Source organism: Pseudopodoces humilis, chromosome 16, assembly GCF_049639895.1.
Source record: "Pseudopodoces humilis isolate 2021_Gansu_Grassland_sample_001 chromosome 16, ASM4963989v1, whole genome shotgun sequence".
Classification (NCBI taxonomy): Eukaryota; Metazoa; Chordata; class Aves; order Passeriformes; family Paridae; genus Pseudopodoces; species Pseudopodoces humilis.
In genome coordinates this window covers 12,670,678-12,696,775 of record NC_142215.1, presented here as the reverse complement: position 1 = coordinate 12,696,775, position 26,098 = coordinate 12,670,678, and the positions used below count along the sequence as shown (strand labels likewise).

General features: G+C 36.3%; 1 protein-coding gene across 1 annotated transcript in view; it reads right to left on the bottom strand.

Annotated features, from left to right (window-relative positions):
• Positions 1 to 26,098, bottom strand: part of UNC13C (unc-13 homolog C) — a 120,647-nt gene that overhangs the window by 42,336 nt on the left and 52,213 nt on the right. The window contains exons 12-17 of the mRNA XM_088062958.1: positions 22,092 to 22,242; positions 19,651 to 19,719; positions 19,269 to 19,358; positions 18,348 to 18,476; positions 12,608 to 12,741; positions 6,416 to 6,501 (exon numbers count right to left, since the gene is read on the bottom strand). Coding sequence (XP_087919084.1) covers positions 6,416 to 6,501; positions 12,608 to 12,741; positions 18,348 to 18,476; positions 19,269 to 19,358; positions 19,651 to 19,719; positions 22,092 to 22,242 — 659 coding nt within the window. The remainder of the gene's footprint in view (positions 1 to 6,415; positions 6,502 to 12,607; positions 12,742 to 18,347; positions 18,477 to 19,268; positions 19,359 to 19,650; positions 19,720 to 22,091; positions 22,243 to 26,098) is intronic.

Sequence of the window (26,098 nt, the reverse complement as noted above, 5' to 3'; positions counted from 1 at the left end):
ATCCAGCAGGAAGATAAATGTGAGGCTGCACTTAAATAATTACCTGTGTTCTATTTGGTTCTGCCTGCAAATGCAAAACCAGAGAGGTGTTCTCTAATTCTTACCCAGCAAATTGCACTTAAGGCTTATTAAAAGATAATGTGGAAACAAACAGTTTTAACAGATTTATTCCATTTTCCTGGGGGTGAAGCAGTATCAAACGTTTAGTTTAGAACTAATGCACTTGCCCATAAGAGGAAATTGACCTCAGATTCTATAGGAGAAAGACACAAGTGAATCTCCACAAGTGGAATATGCCTGAGAGTAAAACACTGAGTCTTTGACCTAAGAAAAGAGAGACTAGGAGAAGAACAGCTGCTATGCAAGGAAAGCTTTAAAGCGGTGTCTTAGTAAAAATGGGCAAGATTAAAAATAGCAGAGGTTTCTTGTTATTTTTAATTTTCTTTAACTCAAATATTGTATTATAGTTGATAAAGAAAGGTATTTCTTTTCCAGAAAGTTGTTATTAGTTACTGTTTCTCAATTAAGTCCAAAATATAAGGGGATTAATTTTGTGATTAGCTCACAGAACGCAGGAAGAGGTGCAGCACGTATGTTCCACTGCAGCTGTGTGAGAATTATGCAGCTCCACTCTGACAGAGATAAGAGGAACAAACCCCTTGAGAAAAAAAAGGATGAAAGTTTTCCCCATCCAGCAGATGCAGAGCTGCACTAAACAATGCAGGTCCTTTAAGGGACAAAGCCACATTTTTGCTTAGAGTATTTTTTTTGTTTGGGGTTCTTGTTTTCCTTCCCCATACATAAAATTAGTTCAGACAAAAGATTTAAATCTTGCTCCTGTAAAAACGTGAGATGGAATAAAGGGGCATAATCGTAATGGTAAAGAACTGTAATCAAGGCCAAGAAGAACCTCGTAGTGGTAAAGAACTGTAATCAAGGGCAAGAAGAAAGAAGCAGCAAAATATTCTTTTGGATTAAGATACCTACAAACTCTGAAGGAGGTCTTGCCTGCCCCTGCTGCTACAGGTGATATACAGCCCATCCAGCTGAACTTCTCCCTTCAACTCACTCATTTGTGGAAAGGGCAGGGCCATGTGATATAGAAATAACCTGTAATTATTAATCAATGTAGGGTTCATTTAAAGCACCATTTACACTCATAACCTACCCAGCATGGCGATGCCAGTATAAGTGGACTAACAAAAAAACTGCCTTTGTCACAATTAGGCAATGATCAGGAAAAGTTTATACACAATTTTTTTTACAATAAGTGATTCCCTGAGTAAGAGTTAATAATAATATTTAAGAACAAGAGCAATAGTAATTGGTTAGAAAAAGAATAAATAAGGACAGAGCTATCATTATTAAATACATAGGACAATATACACTGCTAGTATTGTGTGACAACTTAAGATGAAGTCAGACATTCACTGATGCACTACATTTTTTCTAGTAAATCTGGCACCATGAACACACCTACAGTCAGAGAAGCTTAGCTTACTAATATTACTGTAGACTTGTAGTTTGGTACTACTCAGTGTTCTGATGATGGTTCAATGTGTAAAATCCAAGAAAATGGGTTAGAGAACAAGGAAATTCTAGATATAATAGTCCCAACCACAAGGTTGTGCCATACCAGAGAACTCTGAGGTCGTTCCAAGTCAGATTACGCAGTGCAACAGCTCAATATGAATCCATGAAGAAGTATTAACTCAGCCCCATGGGAGCAGTTTTGTCCACTTCATCTGTCTTAACTACTGAGTCTAATTAACTCCAACAAAATAGTGCCATTTGGCATGGCTATGGTGCTTTTTAGGCAAGCCTGGAGAGCTCTGCTTTGCCCTCAACAGGTGGATTCTCACATTCACAAAGCTCAGCCCCTCAGGACATACAGAATGTACCTGCTGTTACTACCATCCTTGTCTGTCAAGGTGAATAAAGAACGTTTCTAACTCCCCTTTTCCTCTGATCACAACAACATTCTATCTTATCTGCCAAAGGAAGGTTTAACTCCAACTGTAATCTCCTTTCATTTGCCTTTACAGACTCTCTGAGTTGCCATAGAGGACTCTTAATTCCTCAGGTGTCTGAAAAGATAAGCACAGAATACATTTGTTGAAAAGTGCCAATGCAGAAATGAGACTGACTAAAATAAAAAGGTTTTATATTTTGATAGTGATGACATCCTGCATTCTTGTAGATGCTGCCTTCTTGATCTTTACAAATCCTCAGTCTTACCTTCCTTCACCTCTGTAGCCTTCCCTAGACCAAGACTATATTCCAACATAAGGGGAACTTTGTAAATTGTAAATTTGGAGTGAAAATAAACTTGAAATCTGCCACCAAATGGCGTGACCTTTCCCTGGGCGGCACTAGCCTTTTTGGCTTTTTTCTATGCTGTGTGCTCAGCATCAGCTCCCTGCCTCTCCTCTTTCAAATCACTTTATCAGTTTCTGTCACAGAAGTATCTGTCAGGGAAACAGGAAAATAGTATCTTCTTAAGCACTGAAGACACCAGCAAACTTGAAAAGCAAATCTACATTAAACTCATAAAATGGTGGAATGACTACCTCCTTTTCCTACTTTTATAAGGCCTTTAGAATCCTAGCTCTGCAGGATGGAGACTGTCTATTGCTATATTTACACAGCAGCCAACTAATTTCTGGCCTGATTCTGGTCTTGACTTCTGGCCACTACCGGAATTAGATTACTATAATAACAGCAATTAAGATGTTCTCTTTCTAACAGACTGGATAGTTTCAGACATTTGATCTGACCTACTCAAAAGTTACAGATCCAAAAGGTCTAAAAAAAGACACTGATGACAAAGAATAAAAAAAAATACTTTGCAATTGCATGTCTAATTTCAGCTTATTACTCTCTCATCCTCTTTTAACCCTTGCATCTTCATACTTGTAAAGGAAAAGATTTTCTACCATATGAAGTCAGTAACAAATCATATGCACTGTTGGTGAAATTCTCTCTCTGTTCTCATTTGTTTGCATCATAAATATGGAATAATTGGGGGATCAGACAGTACAAAAATGTTAACATTCTATAAGATCAGATGTTTGTGTAAACTAAATACCAAACAACAATCTATAATCTACCATGAAAACCACTGATATTTCATGAATAACCTGCAAAGAAGAAAAACACCCCAAAGAGACCAAATCTAATGAAGCCAATTCTCAAAGAAAAACAGGTGATACCTTCTTCAAGCAAAATCTATACATGAAAATAATCCGTTAGACCAGAAAAAAGAAATATAACTGGTGTGAACTCAATTTGTTAAAGTCTGCCTAAAACTTTTAACACTACACAAAGGCTAAACATTTGAATTAACTTCAACTGGAAGAAAATCAAGAATGAAATATGAACTCAATACCAGATTTTAGTACAGTTTTGTTACCAAGGCATGTCAGCTTGGCACAGTGTAGCCCTGATCTTGGCAGCTGTGCAGACCTGAACTGTGCTTTGGGATGTCCTTTCCTCCCTCACCAAAACACTGAGCTGCTCCCCCAAAGCCAATTTACTGCCTTGGTACTCTCAGAGACATGGCTTTGCCCTTTAGCCAAAGACCACTGCCATGGCAGCTGCTGTCCCCTCTGACTTCTCCCTGCCACAGCAGCAGCCTCCTTGCTGGAGTGTCCTGGCAAGGACCAAGGGAGAAGAGAAGCAGAGGGTGTGTGGTGCTGGCTGGTGCCCCTCCCAGGCCTGCTGGCTTGTTCTACAAGAGGAGGTGGGCAGAGGGCACTGCTGGAGGGCAGCAGTCTGCAGTGCACACACCCCATGAGCAGATCCAGGCGGGATTCAGCTGTATGGAGAGAGCCGGAACAGCCATTCTGACCTGTGCTCAGGAAAAAGGGAAAATGAATGGAAAGATGATACCCCAGTGTTTGCTGTCTTCTTATTTCCTGAATTTAAACTGATGGGTGTGGCTGGATATATTTGTGAATACATAAAGTGGGTAGAACTGGAAACAGGATCTCAGTTGAGCTAATGTAATCTTTTTCATCACACGAGCAATCCTTTTGCAAACAATGCTGGACCAGTTCAGTGCTTCTTGATTGGATGCAGAAAGGAATCAACTTTGTAACACAAAAGATGCTGCTTCAGGAGATTAACTCTAAATAGGAGTAGGGAAAGATTGCAATCACAGCCCTGGACTCTAGGTATGAACAGATGGTAGCCTATGTTAATAACTTGGAAGGCGAGAGTGGCATAGCAGAATGCAATGCATTTTAATGAACTCCATTAAAACCATGAGGACCAACTGTGAATGTATTTAAGAGCTTGCTTCTAATCTTATAGAATTTAAAGAAAAAAATATTATTGCCATCAACAAGTGAGTTAAACCCAGTTTATAGAATATCTATGGAAAAATTAATAATTCAAATCCCAGCAAATGTGGGTGGAGGAACAGTATACTGATCTATATTTTGTGACTAGATTTATTGAGGTTCCTGTTTAGGAATGAAATCATAGAATGTGAAATTGTGTATATTTATAATAATTTATGCTGATTTCAAAAGAATAGCTTGCACTAATTTCAATTTCCCTTAATTATTATTTATATGCAGGAACTATTTCACTAATGTTTCTGGGAGCAGTTTAGAATTCCTAATGCCAACAACGGCATTTCCTCTCCTCAGATAGTATCCACAGCAACACAGAAATGACACCACATTCAGGGAATGGTCTGGAACATAAATGAAATGCCTTCTACATCTCTCTCTGAAGAATTAGGATTAATATTAACATTAATATTTATTTTAAAGTCCTGGTTCGGTCCAAACAACCACACTTCATATATTTTATAATTAACTCTTTCTTAAGAGCTTCTTGTTCTATTCCTTACAACAAAGAAACAAACTACAGCTTGATCCAAAGCTGCCTTTTGAGTCATCAGTGTGCTCTAATGAGCAAATAGTGTGAGTGATGTTTTGTGAATGATTTTGTTGAAGAATGTTTATAGTTCCATGGCTAAAGCACTACGAGCTCAGGGATGTCTTTGTGCAGACTATAATTCCACACCCAAGGTTATGAAGTCATGGCAACTGGCTATTAGAAATGGCAACTGGATATTAGAAATCTTCAGTAATCTGTGCTATCTGTAAGGGAATCACAATGCTGAGCTGCTGAACAGCAGTTTTCTGAGAGCTGTTCCTGACTGACAGCCTCTCCAGATAGGTTGTTTCACTAGTGGAACCAGGAATATTCTTTAACCAGTGGCTCTAACTTGGTCTTCATGTTTCTCAGCTCTTGAAAGCTTGCACCTTCACTGATCACTCTTAAAGGATGATTTCCTTCTCAGACTTGTACTTCTGATTCACTGACATGACTACAGAATAACACTTTGAAACAATAGTTTCTTACCACATCTAAGATGTGCCATGCCTTCTGTTGTCATTGTATGTATTTTAATTACTTTCCTTCCTCCTCTTTTTCCTCTGCTCTGCTTAGTATGGAAGTTACACATTCAAATAACACAATCAACAAAATAGAGTAACACAACAGCAGATGGACAAAACGTTCTTCCATCAACAGCCATTCTAACCACTCATCTTTTCTCTTTATCATCATAAAAATCTGTGATGTCATCAAAGCACCACTGCACCGATATTATTGCATTAGACATTCCAGAGAGAATAATATAGAAGTGAATCTTCAAATATTTGGGTTTTTTAATCTTCCTTTATGCCTGTTGAACTGCATCGTATTTTAAATCCAACCTCATATATTTTTTCTCACCCTTTGCAGACTTACTCTGTAATTAGTAGCAGACTTGACTAAAGACAATGCCAGTTATGCCAGGTATTTTTACTTGGTTTGCTGCAATAACCATATTTTATTGTGTGTTTGAAGTCATTAGTTGGAGACAATCTGCTATTTAAAAAAACCCATATATTTTAACAATGGTTAACCACAACATCTGAAGAGATAAAATGAAACTGCATTTGATTCTCCTGGAACTAGAATGAATACTTCCTGCCTTTTGAACACAAAAAGATTTAATTAAAAGAATGTGCTTTCTCCATAATTTCTTTCTGCAAATGTTCCTTATGGGCAAGTTAGCAATTTTTAGCTAGTGAGAAAAATAGGAGTGTCTGCAATGCTCTCTAGCAAGCACATGTGTGTCTCTTTGGACACTGAAGATTTTTATCACATCTAAGAAGCAGCATTTCAAGTCACAATTATTTTGTGTTCTTCTTTCACAGATAACTTCATCATATATTCACAGTGCAATGTTCTGATTCCTTATAACCCTTCTTTTTCACTAATTTACAAAGCATCTTAAGCAAGTACACCAGAAACCTCTTACCACATACAGAAATCTGATGCCAGGTATCACTTGCAGTTCAAATCAGTCTTGGTGAACTCACTAGTGTAATTAATAGTTTATTCTAATTACCTTCCAGAGCATATTTCATGTCCTGGGCAAACAGAGTCCACATGATTTCAGCACTGATTTTTCCCATGTTCAGCTCTTGAGGGAATCTGCAATCAATCACATTACATCAGTTCACCTGCTGCTAGGAATGATGCTTACAGCTGCACAACAAAAAGGCAAATATTTCCACAAAACAATTCCCCTAGTATGCACTTACTGTATTTTATGTTTTGTTACAATTATGTAAACCATCCAACCTTCAAATAAAAACTTCCCTTATGTCATATTTTAAATCAAGAAACATTCATTTATCTTGCAGATGATTCCTCAACGTTAGATAAATCAGATGGCTTATAAAGAACATGAAAGAGTTGGCTCAGATGTTTAGCAGCCACAGGTTTTCCTTAATTCCCTTGTGACACTAGAAAAGAGGGAAGCTGTCTGTAAAGTTGTATTACTGGTTTATATCTCATAAAATCCAATTCACTGAACACTTCCACCTGGATGTACAGATAAAATAATAAAGAATATAACAAGTAGTGAAATGCAGATTTTGATTCAAAATTTTAGTTTTGGTCTCATGATTCATATAATCTTTGTGAAACAGTTCTTTTCAGATATTTTCTGCTGTTATTAATTAAGTATTTTTACACAAATTTTTCACAGATCCCAGCTGCTTCTTACTCAATGCAAAAGAAAGGCCTTAATCTTTGAGTTACCATTTTCACTGCTAGCAACTAGCAAAAGCTGTTATTTTAGTGATTGACACCATGTTTTATGTCAAATTTTTTTCTCTAATAGAAAGGGCTGTCTTTAATGCAGCTGTGGAACTGACATTAATATGAGCCATTCTCAGGACACAGAGGCAGAGCTGGGCAGGTAAGGCAGATGAAGAGCAGAAAGTAGAGCACAGAATCTCCCAGTGGGGTAAAGCAGTTGTTTATAGCACAGGGGGGAACAGTGAGAGCCACACAAATACACCCACGGTTCACCAAGAATACTTAAAATAAGGGAATATATTAATGAGGAAATACACAGAGATGTGTGGCTTTTGTGTTATTGTTGAGGTTATTACACTTTATACTAGCAGAGAATTGGGTCCAAACTATTTTGACCTTTTAGTAAAGCACTAATCAAATTCAGAAAATATTCTCTAAAAACGTAAAAATTTTTAAAGGTCCTGTTGACATAGAAAGAACGAGAATTATGTGCAACTTTAAAGTAGCAGCAGTATGATTTAAGTAATGTATTAATTTTAGAGACCTATTTGACCCTGATCATATCTGCAAAGAAAAAGTACTTAAACAGCTCATTAGCTCTGCCACTTTAATAGGAAGCAGTTGCTGGCTCAGTTCACTGAGCCCTCTTTATGCTAATGACTGCTCAATTAAAGAACTTCATATTAATTCTGTTAACACAAAATTAATTTCTGTTCAAAAGCTGAAATGTATTTCAGCTGTCTTAATTTCTTTACCTCCAGTCCTGAGTTCTCTCTTAGCACCAGACTTGAACTTTGATAGTGTTGCTCTGAGGAAGTATTTAACAGCTGATTTAATATTGACACTGTCTTTTGAGCATATTGAAAGGCTGGCCACAAGGCAAGGCTGGGTCTGATAAAAGTGCACTTTTGATTAGGGATAAATAGATTTGTCTAGGCATTTTAACTTGTGAAAGCACATGCACACAAAAGCTGCAATTATTATGTTGTTTAAATTAGTTCAACACATCCCACCTGGCTTCAGTTAGGTGAAGTCAAAAATTGATAGTTTTTATAGTTCTAACAGACTGGTGGGCATTGCACAGCTGTCAGTCACAGGCATGAGAGGAGTACCAGAGGTATCCTTGCAGTTTAATGTATGTGAGAATACACAGCTAATATACAACAGAAGCACACAACACATTTGTGTTGGTTTTGTATTAACTAATATTTAGTAAGAAAGAGGAAACTACATGCTAAAGATAAATGGTAACAGGAGCAGCTGTCTTATTAAAGGGATAATCAAGGGTCAAATACTAAAGAATCTAGATAATTTTATCACCTTATTTGTAGGTAAGAAAACTTTTTCAAACTACTTCAGATTTTGATCCCTAAGGAGCAAAATATCAGAGACATTTCCCAAGCAAATCTCTACATATTACATTTTCTAATCTTTGTAAAAGCCATGTATTTTCACATTTCTCAGTGAAGCAAAAGGACAACCAGCAGAGTGCTCTGTCAGTCATTTAGCTTGCTCTTGCTAAAGTTATTTCTGACCCATAGACCATAATTTTCCCAATTTCTATGTCATTCTTAGAATTATATTAAATCTCAGTTTATCCAGAACAGTTATATTGCCCATACATGACCATATCCAGGTATTTCCGAAAATACTAAATTACACGTACAAGACAGCCACTTACGTGTTCTCTCCATTGATTTTAATTAAGCAAAAATTTAGTGAAAACAGTTCTCATTGGCTAGTTCTAATGAAGGGCTATGTATAAAACCACAGATCAATGGAAGGAAATTGAACTCAGCTTAAAACAAAATGAAAATAATGAATGTATAAGCAAAACATATAACCCCCAAAAGCATTTATCCCAGACAGTACTGCATGTCTCTAGTTCAACTGTAAAGTCAGAAAATTCTACCATGACAATTAAAAATGCTTTTTCTTAATTTGTGCTGCCAAATTTCCAGTCTGCTACATTTTGAGAATATCAAAGTCTCTGAACCTCAGATGCACTTTCTCAGAATAGCTCATTTTCCATACTTGGTGGCTTCAGTCTCATCCAGGTGCTAAATCTCACCAGTCCTAGGGGGTGAATACATTCAGTTTTGTGCTGTGCATGCAGCATGAGGATAGATCTCACCATCTGTGGAGTGCTGGCCACGGCCACTGCTTCACTAACCCTTAAGAAAAAAGTTCTATTTGATTTTGGAAAACATATATTCTATTTAAACTCTGAGCAAAGAGCTCATTTATTCTTACATTTTCTGCTCTATCCTCATCTATCCAAAGCTTTATTTTGAACTCCTTTCCCTGAAGAAGAAGTAATGAGCAAGACAGATACTGTATATAGTCTATATAACTAAGCAGTGTCTGTCTGTACATTGTTACATCTGAAGCTACAGTGGGTATGGTGAAAGAATGAGAACAGCTTTGTTACAGTGGATAATGTTCACAAGTTCAATGAAAGAAGTGATATTCATATGCTCCACAGAATAAAGGGTAATTGATAATGGGGAATATCACTGATCAAGACACAAAACCTATCAGATACACATTCCATTATGAAATAAACATTCTAAAGTTAGGCTGACATGATACAGTGTACTCTGATTTTTTCACTTCCTTCCATAATTTTTTTTCCACTCACCTATGTTTTATAACTCACTGACATGTAGGTTACAGTTATGGTGTTTCTACAATAAAAGTTATTATCTGCAACTTTTCAGAGTTATTAAACATCTTAGCTCCTGAAGCATGAGGAAATTTGCTCCTGCAGATTTCATGTGTTGGTCCTTCCCATACTGTGTGGAACTCTTTCTTTCTCCAGAGAAAACAGATCCTAACATTGCAATGATCGAAGGATCAGTAAAGAACAAATTTAAGACTCCTACCAGAGTTTTCTTTTTGCTTAAATTCATACTACAGTGACAAGTTGACTGTTCTGAGTATATGTGCAAAAGAGAAAAAAAGTGCAGTGGCCTGAAGTATATTTGAGTTGAAGATTTTGTTCTTAATTTGATGTTCCTTTTTTTTAGAATAGATATTTTATTTTGATGGCAATTTCTCCTGTCTCACACCACATAAAATGCAAGTTTAGAAGTGCCAGGAAGCCCTGGATTTGCCTGTGAATCAGGTTTCAAACACATTTTACATTGTTTAACCTCTAGGATGAGGATTTTACAACTTAAATATCAGGCCATGTTTTTCCCCTCAAATTTGTCAAGTTTCTCATGTCATGTAAGAACTGCAGGTTGCCCCCACACTCCCACTGCGTGGTCTGGTATGGTCTGTCAGTGACTACAGCGCTTGCTGAGGCCATCATGTCATGTTTCATCTGGATTGATAATTTGATGCAGTTCAAACTACTCAATCACAGCATAATTTTTGCCTCCAAGGTAGAAATAAAAATAGGTTTTCCAAAACTGGCTGAGGAGCAGAATTCTGAGCAATATTATACAATTGTGAAAACTTTTATCAGAATGGTCTCCTGGGCATCTTCAACCACCTCATTTCTAAAATAAGATTCCAATGGATGTGGGTCTGAATAGTCCACTGAGACACTGCATGGCCATATATTTCTAATAAGGAGTCATATTTTTGCAGTATTCTTGTGTATTCAACTTTTATTTCCCATTCATCCATTTTAACCCATTTTCTTTTCTGGGGTAAGCAGGGGAGAGGAGGCTGTCTTATTTTTTTCTCACCAGTTTTTACATGGTGCTTTTGTGTTAGGAGAAGCTTTTATTTTAAAAAAAAATGTATCCAAAGCAACTCTGAACAATTTTTTAAGTTTTTTTCCACACACAGCCTCTTCATCTTTTACTTCTGATGTCTCCTACTTCTAAAAGATATGTTATTCCCTGTGTTCACTCTTTCACTTACAAAAAACAACAGCAAAAGCCAGAGAGAAGGCAGAGACAAAAACTCTCTCCTTTAATCTGTCCCAATTCCGTCCACTTCTGATTCTCTTTTCATATCTTAAACAATCATTCATCTGTACTTTAGGGAACCCACTAATCCCCTTAAAAGAACTCTATTCTTTAAGTCTTTACTTTCTCCCTCACATTTGTATAAAAATACAGCTAGAAAATTTTTTAGGATAATTAACCTGCAATTACACTTGTTTAAATTCAATGAAGAGACTGAAATGAATCACATATATGTATTTGTCTCAATTAGGTATTTTATAATGACTGTATTATTTATACAGCCAGTCAGACAAAAGGTTGAACTTTCATTAATGGAGAAACTCAACACTATGTCATAAAAATGGAGTAAACAGGAAAAGTGCTTTCTTTCATCTACAGGGTAAGAACTTATTCCTCAATAAGATGAGTGCAAGAGACAATTGAACAAAGAAATGCATATTATCCAGGAGTGAAACAATACTTTATTTATTTCAAGTAAAGGAAGGAGTCAGAAGTCAATGAAATATCTTTCACCTTCTGGTTATCATCAGGAAGTTTCTTTGTCACTTTTACTGTGGTTAAATAAATAGAATGGTACCATTCTTTTATCAACAGGCAATGTACAGGGTGCCTTCTAGTATCTACCCTATTGTGGCTAAAAAGAACAGATTGTTCCTGCTCCCCTTTAGAGCATTCAATTAAATGCAATTGCAGAAACCTCTATTAATTGTTTATTCATAATACAGACGTAGGTTTCAATGTTAACATTTACATAAATCATCTCAGCCAGACTATGCCCAGATTTTCTGCAGTCTCTGTAAAATGGCTCCAAAGAGCTAGAACATTTCCCCAGGGCCTCATCACGTCACATTTCAATTAGTGTGAGGGCTGTTTCTCCAGCTGTAATATGTGAAACATGTTCCTTTGCACTCTTTCTATATATTTAGTGTTCAAACCCAGCACTGCCTCCTTTTTCTGTATTTATCGATTGTTTCTCTCCTTTCTACTCATGTATCTACCTAAAGTTATTTGACTTGTCCTGGTTATTGATTGTACCTCCCTCATCTGCTACATCTTCAGTTCTGAGAAGTCAACTTCCATCTCCAGGATAGTGCTCTCCACTTCATACATTTACAGGTCAGTCTGGCCAGCCAATTGTAAATTCAGAGAGGATCTTTTTTGTGGAGTTCTTTGTTTTTTACAATCACATGCCTAAAAATCATACCTAAAAGAGTTTCAGCATGATTTGAACATCCTGTGTGCCACAATACTCTCATACCATAACACTGAAAATTCACTGAAATGTCACTGCTGTTTCCCTTCTATCCATTTATTTCTCTTGTAGAATATTTTGCTACTTAAAGTTTTGAGATGACTTCTATACCACCTGTCTTTAATGTTCCTAAACCAAAAGCTTTTCTTTACATTTTCAGAGCACTAAGGTTTTATCAAACTATGTCAATACTACATTCTGTATAAAAAAATCTACCTGGATTCTATTTAAAATACAACTTCTGATTCAGGTGTATTTCTTAACTGTATTTTTAATTAATTAATGATTTTTAGTTTTTATAGAGAAAGTAATTACTTACTGGTTCAAGATTGGTGTATATGCTGTTTTATCTTCATCTATAATGGTGACCATCAGAGTAATAAGCTGTGCCCAGAAATCCAAATTCTTTGTTGTTGGTCCCTGTTCTTCTTTAGGAACTTCTTGTTTCTTACTCTGTTAAAACAAGATTGAATATATTTTTATTAGAGAAAATACTATAGGACTTCAACCAATAGATTATTCCTTGATTGGGAAGAGTGACATATTAAGAATTTTTGGTTTCTTAATAAGAAGATTGGCTAAGCAACAGAGCAGAACGTATGAAAAACTGTACTTGGCTGTGCACAAAGAACCATAGTGCAAAGATTGTCATGTCAGCAAAGGAGATCAATAGAGACTTGGTTTTTAGTGCATGCTCACACTATAATTGGATATATTATTAAATTATTTGCTGTGCTGAGACTCAGAACAGGTATAATTGCCTGTTGAAGTAGAATTTTTATTCCCAACACAATAAAGACTGAAAAAAATCAACGCTGAGGAGTGTTTAATGTTGTGTTTTGAATTATACGCTAAAGGTATTCAGCCTAACAGCTGCTTAGGATGTGTGGTCTAAATGAAAAAGCAGTTGAATTTCCCTTTATTTTATTGAGAATTTTACATTCTTAAATTTCACTAAAATGTGCATTTACAGATAGACTTTGTCTCTACAGTTTTTATTTATGAATTCTTAGCCTACAATTTTCTAGGCAAAAGCATTTCGCATTCCTTTGTTTGGCAGAAGGATCAGATTCCTTACCAATGTCCAATAAATAACTTCATTGTAGGGACCCAAATATGAAAAGAATATTTTTAATTCTCTGTGGACACATACACAAATAATTTCTGCCACAGAGAGCTATGTCTGCTCAGGCTAGATCTACACATGTTCTTCCACACTGCTGTGTAAGACTGAAAGGGTCTCAGCTGGTAAGTCAGAAAATAAACATGCCTGAGATCCTGCAAGTTTAAACATGTGTTTCCTGTATTTCTCACTCCTAGTCCAACTATGACTATTACAGTGGACTTGGTATCTTTTTGAATATGCCTAACACTGTATTAGTGTCACAGTGAATTAATTAAATGTTATTTTAACCTCAATTAGCTTTTATCTATGAATAGCATTTAGAATGGCAGAAAGGGAATTTCAACAACACCTATTTGAAACTCACTTTGTGACTACTGTGGAATATTTTAGACAAGTATCATTAATCACACTGCTACATACTCAGTTAAGCTACAAAGGGTACCTCCTGAGAGTCTAAAGCAATAGAAATAAAGCTCAGAATCAGGTCAAAGGATGGTGGATCTGGTGTCACCAACAATTAACAACTGTGCATGCAAATGAGAGAGATTTTCAATATGGAGATGAACATTAGAGCATTAATGTCACTCACAAGGGCTTTCCTTATATATAGGCTTTCCCTACATATATATATGTGTATATATAATACAATCCCTTATATTATAATATAATACATTATATTTTTACTAAAAAGGCCTTGTTTCTGTACTAAGGATGTATGTCTAATAGACCATTTTTTTCTTAGAAGCTTGTTAAATCAGACCAAGTGAAAGGTAGCTGCAGAAGACAAAGCCACTTCATATGTAGCTCCACATCTTATCCAAGAACTGTATTTCACAGCAAGCGACATACAGCTGAGGCAGCCTTTTCAATGTGAAATTCTGTTCTTTAACAAAGATAGCAAAAAGTAACTAATTTATAAAGTAATAGTTGCACAAGAAGGTCCTTTCTACAAAAATTCTCTGGAAAGGGCTTAAAATCTGTATGACCTTTTCAAAAGTCCCAGAGAAGGTATTTTATAAAAAGTCTCACATTACAGATGTAGTTTTGTGCCCTGAAATGAAAGGGCATACTCTGCCCATCCCCGGAAATGTTATTTCCATTCTTGATCCTAAAATCTACCTGGGGTGTTACAAATGATCAGAATCATTCAAGCTCTTTTACCTTATTATTGTCAGCACTATTATTTGATTTATGTACATCAAGATACCTTTGTAGAAGCATTATAGAATTATGGAATGCTCTGAGTTGGAAGGGGCCAGAGTCCAACTCTTGGATTCCTATGCAGTATAATGCCTAAAACCACACGGTGTGTTTGGCAGTATTTTCCAAATGCCTCCCCAACTCTGGCAGGCTTGGTGCAGTGCTGTTATCATGAGGTAAAACAGTGGTGGAAATTTGATTTCAATCTAGATATTTTTTTTCACTCTCATTATACCCATTCAAAAGAAACTGTCAGCGTGAAAACAAATTAAATAGCTGATATATCTAATTAGTGCCACACTGGCACAAGTACAATGAAGATACAGGAGACCCTAAAAATCAATTATCTGTACTGATCAGGAGTTCTTCAGATAACATGAAGGGTATGGTCTGAATTTCATTGGTGTCACTCAGTGGAGAAGACTGCAAAAAGAATTATTGAAGGGACATCTGTCACTGTGAGCACCAGCCAGGATTTCAAAATTTGTTTTCTCAGGAAAATAGAAAGAGTGACATATCTGTAAATTGAGTCAGAAAGGTATCAAAATGCTTCCTAACTACTTCTCCAGGACATTTTTTTTTCCATAGGGCAGCTAAGCACTTCATTCAGATAACTGTTAATTAAAAAGAGAAAATACTGCATGAGCTGCATAAGGAACTTGATAGTTCTACATCACAGGGCTTTGTCTCTAATAATGAGGATAGCAATATACATGTCAGTAAGACTGTCAAGCTATCATGTTTTACTGTCTGTGGTAGTCATTGGTTTTTGCCATCAGCTATTCTTTGTATTCCGGTGTGGAACTGTAGTATGACATTTTTGCATACTGTTAGCAGTTGCAATGCTTCACCCCAGGAAATATCCTCAGGGGTGATATTTTGCTGCAAGACATTAGCTTTTTAATGGCGATTGTCTGCCTGACACAAAGGTAGAGAGTAATAAAAAGAGGAATTGGAGACTGCTGAGCATACTTTGTGATTTACTTGTTGCATTTATAGTGGCAAACATCCAAAAACTCCAGTTCGAGTGCCCTCAATTTTAACAGCCATTGATCTATTTTCACCCCAAACTCAACAATCCCACACAATCAGACCTGAAGCATGTTTTCTAGAAATACTGTGGCAGGCATCTATGAGACTTTTAGGTTGCAGCCAAAAGCAGCTGCAGGAGGTGGTTACCCCGAGTCACACACGGACACACACCCTGAGCGTGCAGGGGCCTCAGCAGGACAGCAGCTGCCAGTCCTTCCCCTGAGTGAGAGCAGGTGCTGACCTACATAAGAACCATTTCTTGCTGCTTTGGGGCTCATCGATTTCAATTCTCCATACTCTCAGCTCCAAGCTCAGCTGTGCAGCTAAAACATGAACCTCCTGTGCTGCAGAGCCACGCTGGGATGAGCTCCCTCCCTCTGAGAGGAGCAGACCTCACCTGACTGGGAGGCGAGCAGAGATAAGGGAATGGGTACTGAGGAAGGCTTAAGGGTGGAATCTGGTTTAATCTAACGGGCTTGGACACAAAGCTAATGAAATGTTAATTACAATATTGGTTACTGCTTCATTACTAGAACAGTGGCCCCACAAGCCAGTCACCTGGAGTCATTGGAAAGGCTCCAGGACCATAGGTTCAAACAAGCTGCATACTTAAGTGTTCCTAAAACCAAATGCACCTTTGGATATATTGCTAGGAAAGCCTAAGTGGATCAAGCTGAACAAACTCTCATTGTACAACTCAAGAGTTGATGTAGAATTCAGGTCTTTTGAATTAATTTTACTCATCTCTCTATTAAAGTTAGGCCAGTTGTATTTCTCAGAATTGTCTCCCACCTTCTGTGAAAAAGTTTTAGTGTCTGGCATTAAGATTATATATGATAAGAATATATATATATTGCTTGAATTTTTTGTTTGATTGTTGATGTGATTTGCTGTTAGAAATATATTATTTTGAATGCAATCTACTTATTTTAAATTTTGCTTTTTACACTTCACTGAAGTTTCTTGCATTGCTTGGTGATCGTAACTATACAGACAATTGCCTGCTTAAAATTTCCATATAAAACTGTCCCTGCTGGAACTCCTGTGAAAGAGGACTCAAGAGGTGCAAAAATACAGTGAAATGCAGTTAACTCAGTTTTCCAACTGAGTGTATACTTGTGGATTTTATTTATTTATTTCAGGACTTCTTATTTCTCCACCATTAAGTAGAGTTGTGTGAGAGAAACCTATAATAACATTGCCTCAAATATAATTGGGAGAGAATCCTTACTTAAGCAAGTTTTACATTCTTTACCCAGCAGAAAAGCTGTAACATCGCTGCACTTTAAAACCGTATTTTAAAACAGACAGGTTAAACGACTGCATGGATTCACATTAAAAAGTTGTCAATTTTTTTGAATACAGATAAGCTTTTGCAGTTGTTACAATGCTTTGCAGAGGTAAGACTTCATCACTTTTAGCTGTTTACTGAGGACTAGAATCTACTGATAAACTGCAGACTTATGTAATACCCAGTCTAGCAGCACTTCATATTATATTTACCAGACAAGATCAAATTGCTGCAGAGTAAATGTTAGCAAGAAAACAGAACAGTTTATGATGTAAATAGATGTGATGCCTGAAGCTGCTCCTTCCACTAATTCATACTCTTACTCTGCTTACAATATAATCTGTTGTAGGATAAACACACATCAACACTAAGTGTGGAGTGCTTATTGGTGCTGGTGAGAAATTCTTACTTTTTCCAAACTTTTCTCACATAACAGGAATCCAATTAAATTCTTTTCAGAAATGTTGAATAGATAGCAAATATCACCTTTCCTAAAATACAGGAATTCATATCCTGGATTTAAGTGAAATATGCTTTCTAATAAATTTCATTTGAAGTCTTATGTCATTAGTATAAGTGTTCTTATTAATTTTATACACAAGAAAAAAAATGCATTTGCCAGAGAACTGAGTTAATCCTGGTCAAGGCTGGAATAGTCAAAGAACTACCATTTTTCCAGTGTACAATCCAAAAAGGAAATACAAGGTACAGGACGTAATATGATAAAGAAGTGATGCTCCTTTAAGACAGTAATTAATTCTAACATTACTCATGGAATGACTGTATTATATAAAAAATAATCAGTATTCTCAAGGATTTTGCGTGACATTTGGAACACAACAAATGCTAGAATTATTTTGCATTGACAGGTCAACCTGACAGACTAATATAAAGAAATATTCCAGAATTATCCTCTGCTTTCTTAAAGCAGTTACTAAAGCTTGGATCCAAGTATGCATCATTGGTGCTAGAATATAAAGCTGGAAAGACTGTATTACTTTCAGCAAATTAAATTTTTTTTTTCCTAAAGCTACAGAAGGGAAATGTTAGACTTTAAATAACTATTTTCCTGTTACAGATCTCAAATGAACAGTAATCAATCAAATGTCATCTTCCCCAGAACCACTGGGAAATTTCAGAGTCATGTCCAACTTGATGACTACATTATGGGTTAATGTATCCATTTTGAAACTAATCTTAAACGTTTTAGAGTTCATAGCTATTTATGGGTGTTTTATGGTATGCTGCTCCTCCATGCATAAATAAAATGAAAGTATGAATGCTTTGACATGAAGGAGCACCAGAAGGCTTTCTGTTTACTACAGGCAAACTAACAGCAATGAATGACTAACAGGCAAAACTAACAACAACAATGAGCCATAGCACAAAACAAGTTCATTTTGACCTTACCTGATCCACTAATTGGGAATAGAGATCATAGCAATTGTCAAAAATGTATTTATAAGTTGAATCCAGGCAGGCTCTTACACAGTCTTTCACCACAGTACTGGCTCGAGGGGGGCTCTGCAATTCCAGGACCTAATGAAATATTTCACAAATGGGAGAATGTCAGAATTAAATTGAACACAAAAAATCCAAGTGTTGAATGTAGTTCTGTTACACAGGGTAAAAAGTGTTCAAATAAAGCAATGATAAAATAATTAAAATTGTGTTGAATTAATGTGGATTTAGTTCAAAGATATATTAAAATAAGTGCAAGTAAATTTTATCACTAAGTTTTATTTGAATTAAAATATTTATACGATGAAGGAGGCATGTGTGCACAAGAATTTACATCTTAACATCTCAGGGTTTACGTTTTACAAGTTTTTTTTTTATTATTTAGGCAGTAATTAAACCGTATAATTATGTGCTTTCTTTTGAATATCAGCCAAATACCAGTTATTTATTGAAAGCAAAAGGCTCATCTTTTTACTCCATTTCAGGCTACATTAACTCAAACTTTAACTTAACGGATTATTTTAATTCTCTTTATGTAGTTGCCTAATGCAATGGAATCACATGCTATTACAACAAAGGTTCCTTTGTGTTTCTCTTTTTTCATTCAGTGATATCAATGTGTACCATTCCATTACAAAAATATTTGCAGACCACTTAGATCTCAACCTCTGGAGAGACTAAGGCAAATAGTTATCAGATCTATTTTGTTGTTTGACTTGTGATTTTTTATATCAGTAGAAAACCATTATTCTGTATGACTCCTAAGGCATTCAGCTAAGTATGACTTATGCAACTTGACTTTAAACTAATTAAAAAGGTAAATTTTTTGTTTCCTTCAGGAAATTTATTTGTGCAAGGGCAGGACAGTACCTTCATCCGAAAAAAAGTGATGCTGGTTAGCAGGTCCACAGTTGATTTCAGATCTTGGAGTCTTTCAGAATTGCTGGCAGGAAAATTATCCTGGTGAAGCAGGGAAAGAGGAATTGTGCAAAATTAGTGTTACAGGTAAAATCCTTGAATTAGTCAAAAAGCCTCTAAGAAAACATAAGGTGCTGCTTGGAAGGATTAGAGATGTTCATGTTATCTGAATTCTGCCTGTGAAGTACTTAAGTATCCCTTGGACATGAGTAGGCACATTTTGATAATGCTCCCGCACTTGTAATATGAAAAATTTAAAATATTGTGGTATTCCAAAAACATGGAGTAAAGAAGTCTAGAAACTGCTGCTAATGAAAATAATTTAAATACATACCCTGTATTTAGATAAATCAATCCTCAGAGAATTGTGCAATTGATCCAGCAGCTTTATGAACTTTTCTCTCTGTAAAAAGAAAACAAGAATATGTTGCACTAGAATTCGCAGATCCCTGTAATATCTGGGGCTTTGGAATGCTTCTTTCCACTCTTATTTGAAAATCAATTTGTTTTCCATTATTTCATATGCAAGTGATGGTTTGAAATACCTATGTTTCAAGGCCAGGTGATGCATCTTCTTTCACTTTATTTTCCCTTTCTATTTATATTGTATACCTAGTATGCATTAAACACTCTGCAGCTGTGCAACACATTAGTGAGGTCACAAAGATTTTGCAATGCAACATTTTCCTGTCTTATATTTGCCTTGAAACTGATGAAACTCTCGAAGAAAGCACCTCCTCCTTCAATAAGTAAGAAATGATGCTCATTTACAACAGAATTTGGTGCAAAAGTATGATTGAAAATTATACTTCTGAAACTGTGGCTTTTGTAGGAATAAGTTAAGCAGTACTAATATAGCACAATTATATGTTTTCCTTTCAAATGTGAAGATTAACTTGTTATCTTGATAGATGAAGGAGCAGTGAAAGTATTTTGCTGTGTGATTTCCAGCTGACTTGTGCCATTCTCAAGTAATACTAATGAGAGTCTCTAATTACCACGTTAGGACATATTCTACAGTCTACTGCACAGAACTGTGAAATCTCAGCCTATGTGAAAGCAGCAGACTTCTGGAAGATGCAGGAGCTGATTGATAGCTCTCAGGATGGCCTGATTCTATCTGCACCATCCTCCAAATGTGATGATCAGTAATTTGAAAATAGAGTCTTTGTGCACTGTCTCTCATCAGTGGAGTCCTAACCTACACCAAACCCCACTAATTTGGCACAGTTCCCTTAAGGGATCAATCAAAAGAGAACTTTTTTGTCATGTTATAAATCTCTACTGAAATATTCAGTCAGCCAAATCATTCCCAGCTGTAGCCTGAGGACTTGAATTTGAGATGCTCTTTCTGATGAATGATGTGCAGCTATTCACTAACAAATGCCTTTTGACCCAGGAGAGAAGAATAATCTAATATTTTTCCTATAAGTCAATTGTTTGAAAAAAGAGCTCCAAATCTCTATTAGTGATGCCTACTACTCTTTTTCCATCCATCTGTTGAACTATGAATTGGATTGGAATTGCGTCAAAGGCAAACTGGCATTAACATCAGAGAAAGGATTTAATCTCTGCCCATTCTGAGGACAAAAGCAGTTCTGGTCATTGGAAAAATGGAAAAAAAGGATAAAAAACCCAGAAAAACCATTCCAAATTTCAAAAGTTGCATCAAAGGTCGAATACAGCTTGAATATTGAAAGAGAGGACTTGTTTCAACAAAGATATTAAGTAATTCTTGGTTTACTCATCCAAATGTAAAAGTTCATAATTTTGTCTTGAAAATCAAAAATTCATAATTCCTCTATTATTCTAATGCTGGAGAAGAATACTAGTGCTTCTAACACTACAAATAAAACTTGACATTTAGAATTTTAATTTGTATTTAACAAATTTTAATTATTATTAATATTTTATTTCAGGTCAATAAATGGTATTTCATGAAAACTGTTGCATCAAATATACCTTTGATATCAGCCCTACAAACAAAAGCCCTACTAAAAAAAGAGGAAAGAATAAATGCATTTTTCAGCATAAGATTGTATTTATACTCTGTATCATGTGTTATACCAGAGCTATGAAGGCAACCTCTTTGAATTACTGCTCTGCCTTCCTGCTCTCATTTCCTCTGAGAGCAGGTGAAGGAATCAGAATAAGGAGTGAATGTATTTTTATTTATTATCATGTTCAAAGACTAGGAAGTCCATGCTGTGAGATACTTATCCACAAAATAAAAATAAAATTGCAATAACAAAAGAAATATTACCACATCCTGAAATGCCTATTCCTCCTAAAATTCCTGACACCTAAATCCAGGACTTGGACAGCACACCAGGAAAAATTTCAGCAAAAATTAGGAAGTCCATTATTATGAATCTTTGTGAGAAGAGCAGCATTTATGGCTACATTAATTATGTTAACATGAGTTCACTGATGACACAGCCCAAGAAAGGAAATGCATCCAATATCTAGTCTAATGACGTTAGCAGTTTGCAAGGCCCACTGCAATAAAAAAGAAACTTGTTTGTTGGAGATTTTAGTACTGTGAATATGTGCCAGTGCTTTTCACCCTCTATGCCTCACAAGGAGCTGAGCAGCACTTTTTCCCTGGCTTTTGTGACAATCAATTTTAAAAACTCAGGGTAACATTTTCAAAAGTTAACAACAGCCTTTACTCTTTAAAATGAGCAATTAAAAAGAAAAAATCCAATGTAGAAGTTAATATGGAATATAGTAGGAAAAGAAAAAGGACTAGAACTCTATTGAAAATCTACTTACCCCAAAGTTAGTAGCAGCAAAGCGATCTGAGGCAGATACATTTGTTGCTGCCGTTGTATGAGCATAGAAAGCATTTATATTGGCCAACAACGTACTCATAACTGCTGGAACACCAGGGCACATGTATTTAGAAGAGAGGCAGGAAAAGTGCCTGCAATATAAACAGACCAAAAGTTATTAAAGATGTCAGGGCATCTTCTTCTTCTCCCATTGTAATTTATTTCTAACTCCAATGATGTAACTTTCAGGCTACCTCATGGAAAATTGTACAGATGCATATGAAGAAAACCCAGATATGTTTGATATAATTACCACTTGTTGCACACTGATGTTTTCTAATATCAGATTCACATTCAGTTCTTACTCTGTTAATCCTAAACACAAAAACATGACTTAACTATTTTAATTGCTATTAAGTGAAACATTCATTATTAAAGAAGACCTAAAAAACAAACTCTAACTCATCATCATGGAAAGTCACAGAGATCTATAGTAGAAGATTTAATTCTTGCCAACAAAAAGACTCAAACCATCATTTTAGTGTGGCTTTTATTTCACATTACATTATTAATGAAAGGCGCTTCAAGCAGCTTAACAATTTCACCTTGATTTGAATTAGGCCATAACTAAAACTGTCCCACTTTGATCCAGACCAGTAAAATTTAGGTAATCAGTCTGTTAAACCTGAAGCAGCCTAAACCAGAGGTGCAAAGTAGCAACACTGTTTACTTATTTAATGACAAAGGAGGTGCCTGCTGGTAGCATGCAAAGAGCTTATAACACAACAAAACAGGAGAAGTACAAAGGAATGAAAGATCTGACCCATGAGGAGAGTGAACATCATCATGGCAAACATAAATTCCTAATTTCAAAATTTATAATTAGGCAGGACTGGGAGGGAGATAAAAGGATAAAGACTAAATGTACACAAATAGGAAAGAGAATAAGAGGGATTGGGAAAAGATGGTGATAAAAATGGGTGTAGAGTTAAACAGAAGAGGATTAAGAAACTCCAACAGGTCTCTGTGTGACTGAAGGTCCTGATTTTGCCACATGCTCCTCTTAGCTGGAGTCTCTGGCTCCTCTCTCCTGTTCCTCCTCAGGAGCATAAGGCAGAGCAGTGTGCTGGGCCTGAACCACCTGGGCACTAATGCCCTTCCAAAAAAAAAAATTAACACAAGGTACAGTTGAACCCTCCTGCTGAACTTAAGCCAAATACCCTTAACTGTTGTCACTGCCTGGGTCATCTTTCCAGGCATAATTCAAGATTATTTTCCTGTAGGGGTAATCATTAAGTGTTATTATGTGCATTTTACATAACTGAGAGAAACTGCTCAAAACCAGACAGAAACCAATCACATCGGCCAGGACCAGAACCCAGCATTCCCAGCTATGGGCTCATGGAATAGTGTTACCAAAACTTTAATTCATTGCTAGTATTTTCAAGAAGTGCTCTTGAAGACTGAAATGTGAATTCAACAAAAGAGGAACACAGCTCTCCACCCCTCAGAAAAATCTTTCATTGTATGTCACATGTTTTTTGTCAAGTAGAAGAATAATACTTTCCTTTGTAATAAGATACAATAGTGATGTCAGGTGGATCTCACTAATAAAGGTTACCTTTAAAGCTAATAGAAATATCTCCTTATCTATCAGTAAATTTGGGAAATAAATGTAGAGATGATCAGAACCAGTTTTCAAAAAATGGACAAAATATTTAGTACTTTTACTAATGACCTTTAATTTCCAGAAGTCTTTTAGTGGACTTAAAGGTCCTTAGTGCACAAGTAACATCAATCTGGAGATCAAAAGGCATTAATAACCCCTTAGAGGGCCTTAGAGTCATACCTGTAATGTATTCTCTGCTGAGGGAGGAGGCAGGCAAAAGGAGCAGTCAGCAGCAGAGGAATCACTGAGTCTCAATTGCCTTCAGGGAACATGACAGACCATGGAAATATTGTTTGGGTCAACATTTTAAGGCAACCTCTGCAGGTTCCACTAACCATTTCATAATGAGCTACCCATGACCTGGACTGAATTCTTATCTTGAAAACAGACCCAAACGAGACCAATTTTTCACAAGGAAAATTAAAAACAATAGATACAATTTATGTCCTTATAGTACTGCTGCACTGTTTCACCTGTAATGTGCTTAGTGAAAACGATGGTAAAGCATCTGTGACAGATTTTTGTTTCTCTCCATCACATAATTAAAATCTTTAATGTTCACAGAACCTATTAAGTACACAATGTGGGTCATGACTCAGAGTGCTGATAACCCAGGTAATCAGCTACCTGCAAGATACCTGGATTCCTTCTGCTTGCTACAATGAGTAAATCTAAGCCCCTGTCCTTGTTTTTGCAAGTCTTTGAAAACAGCAGCCAACAGCTTGAGTTATTAACAATTTCTATGGGCACATGATGTCACAGCAACCATTGCTAAGTCTCACAGATTTTAGAGCAAGGTTGCACTGCCTAAGCTACAGTGGTGTCTGAAACCAGGTCTGCTTGCTCCAACTTTCTTACTATGCAATTTCCTGACCAACAGAGAGTGCCTGGGATCCTTCCAATATTTCTGCTAGCATGAATTAACGAAGAAAGAAGTCCAATTCATGTGCTGTACTCATCAGTAAGCAAAGGCTATCAATAAAAAATTAGTTTAATGGGCGATTTTTGTGCTTTTTGTTATGCTGCCACATTAATTGAAAACTAGCAGGAGAACAAGATGACATAGTTAGTGCCCATTAACCTGCTGGAATGAGAGCTATGTTGCTGATTGAGAATCATTAGGTTCTACCTGTGGTGACTCTTGCCAGTAAGAAATAAAGGTCTTAATAGAGCTTTTATTGCACTTGACTCTATTACACAATAAATTCAGGTTGCTAATATTATGTGTAATTTCAGTGTCTAGTCAAACACGGTTTCAATACGTGCTCAGATTTTTGCCTTCTGAAGAAAAATAAATTATGCTGAAAGATGAATGACATGAAAAAAGTTACTTTTTCTTCACTGCAGTGTGGGTTAATATATGTAGGTAAAGAAAGTATGATTCCAGTATGACTCCTTCTAGAAACTGAATTTACAGCATAAACTCCCATCAGTCACCACAGTCATCTAAATAAAGGCCAGCTGCATCACTGTGCTGTTTTTCTACTTTTTCTTCCTCTTTTCTCTGATACTTATTTTTCCTCCTATCATCTCGCACATCCATGCTTGTACTTCTGGGAGTTACACGTATCAGTTGTGTGGTTAACAGTGTCTGCCTGGCTGCTATTCATCACAAAAATAAAAAAAAAAATCTCATCTGAACCATGTAAGAATGGCTGTAATTGTCTCACTTTTCTTTTCCTAATACAGACTCCATGAGGAGTGGAAGAATAAAATAATCATAGGAAAGAAGAGTGGGTTATGTAACCTATACAGTCAAAACTTCAAAGAGCTGCAATTACTGCAACGGAATCTGTCTTTTTGTAGTATTTTGGTTTGGATTGATGGCTGTTTTTCTATGCACATTAATTCCACATTTGGTAACTTGAAGCAGATTTCCTTGCTCAGGAACTGTGCAGTTGTAATCTGTATCTTGAGAGTAAAACACCCCTTCTAAGTCAGCATCTTTAGGGAAAAAGTGTCTACATTTATTTCATAAAAATATGGAGCTGTTCCTATCTCCAGCAAAATGTGCAACCACACCTGAATTCATTCTCTTTCTAAGCTTGGTGAGAAAGGTCTCACTGGGGACAATGACTAGAACAGACAGGTCTGTCACCTGTGAGATATCTCCTGGGCTGATTCCCTCATCCCAGTATGAGTATTTTCACTGTATTTAGAAAATCAAGACTAAATTTTTCAAATATTATTTCTGTGCTCTAAAGGAATAGATATAAGTAAATATTGAGGGCCTGAAGGAAATCTCCGGGGTTTATTAAGGGATCATAAATGATAAAGCCACCATAATGAACCAGAAATGATAGACAAGTGGAATTGTTTATTGCTGTAGTGGAACAGGC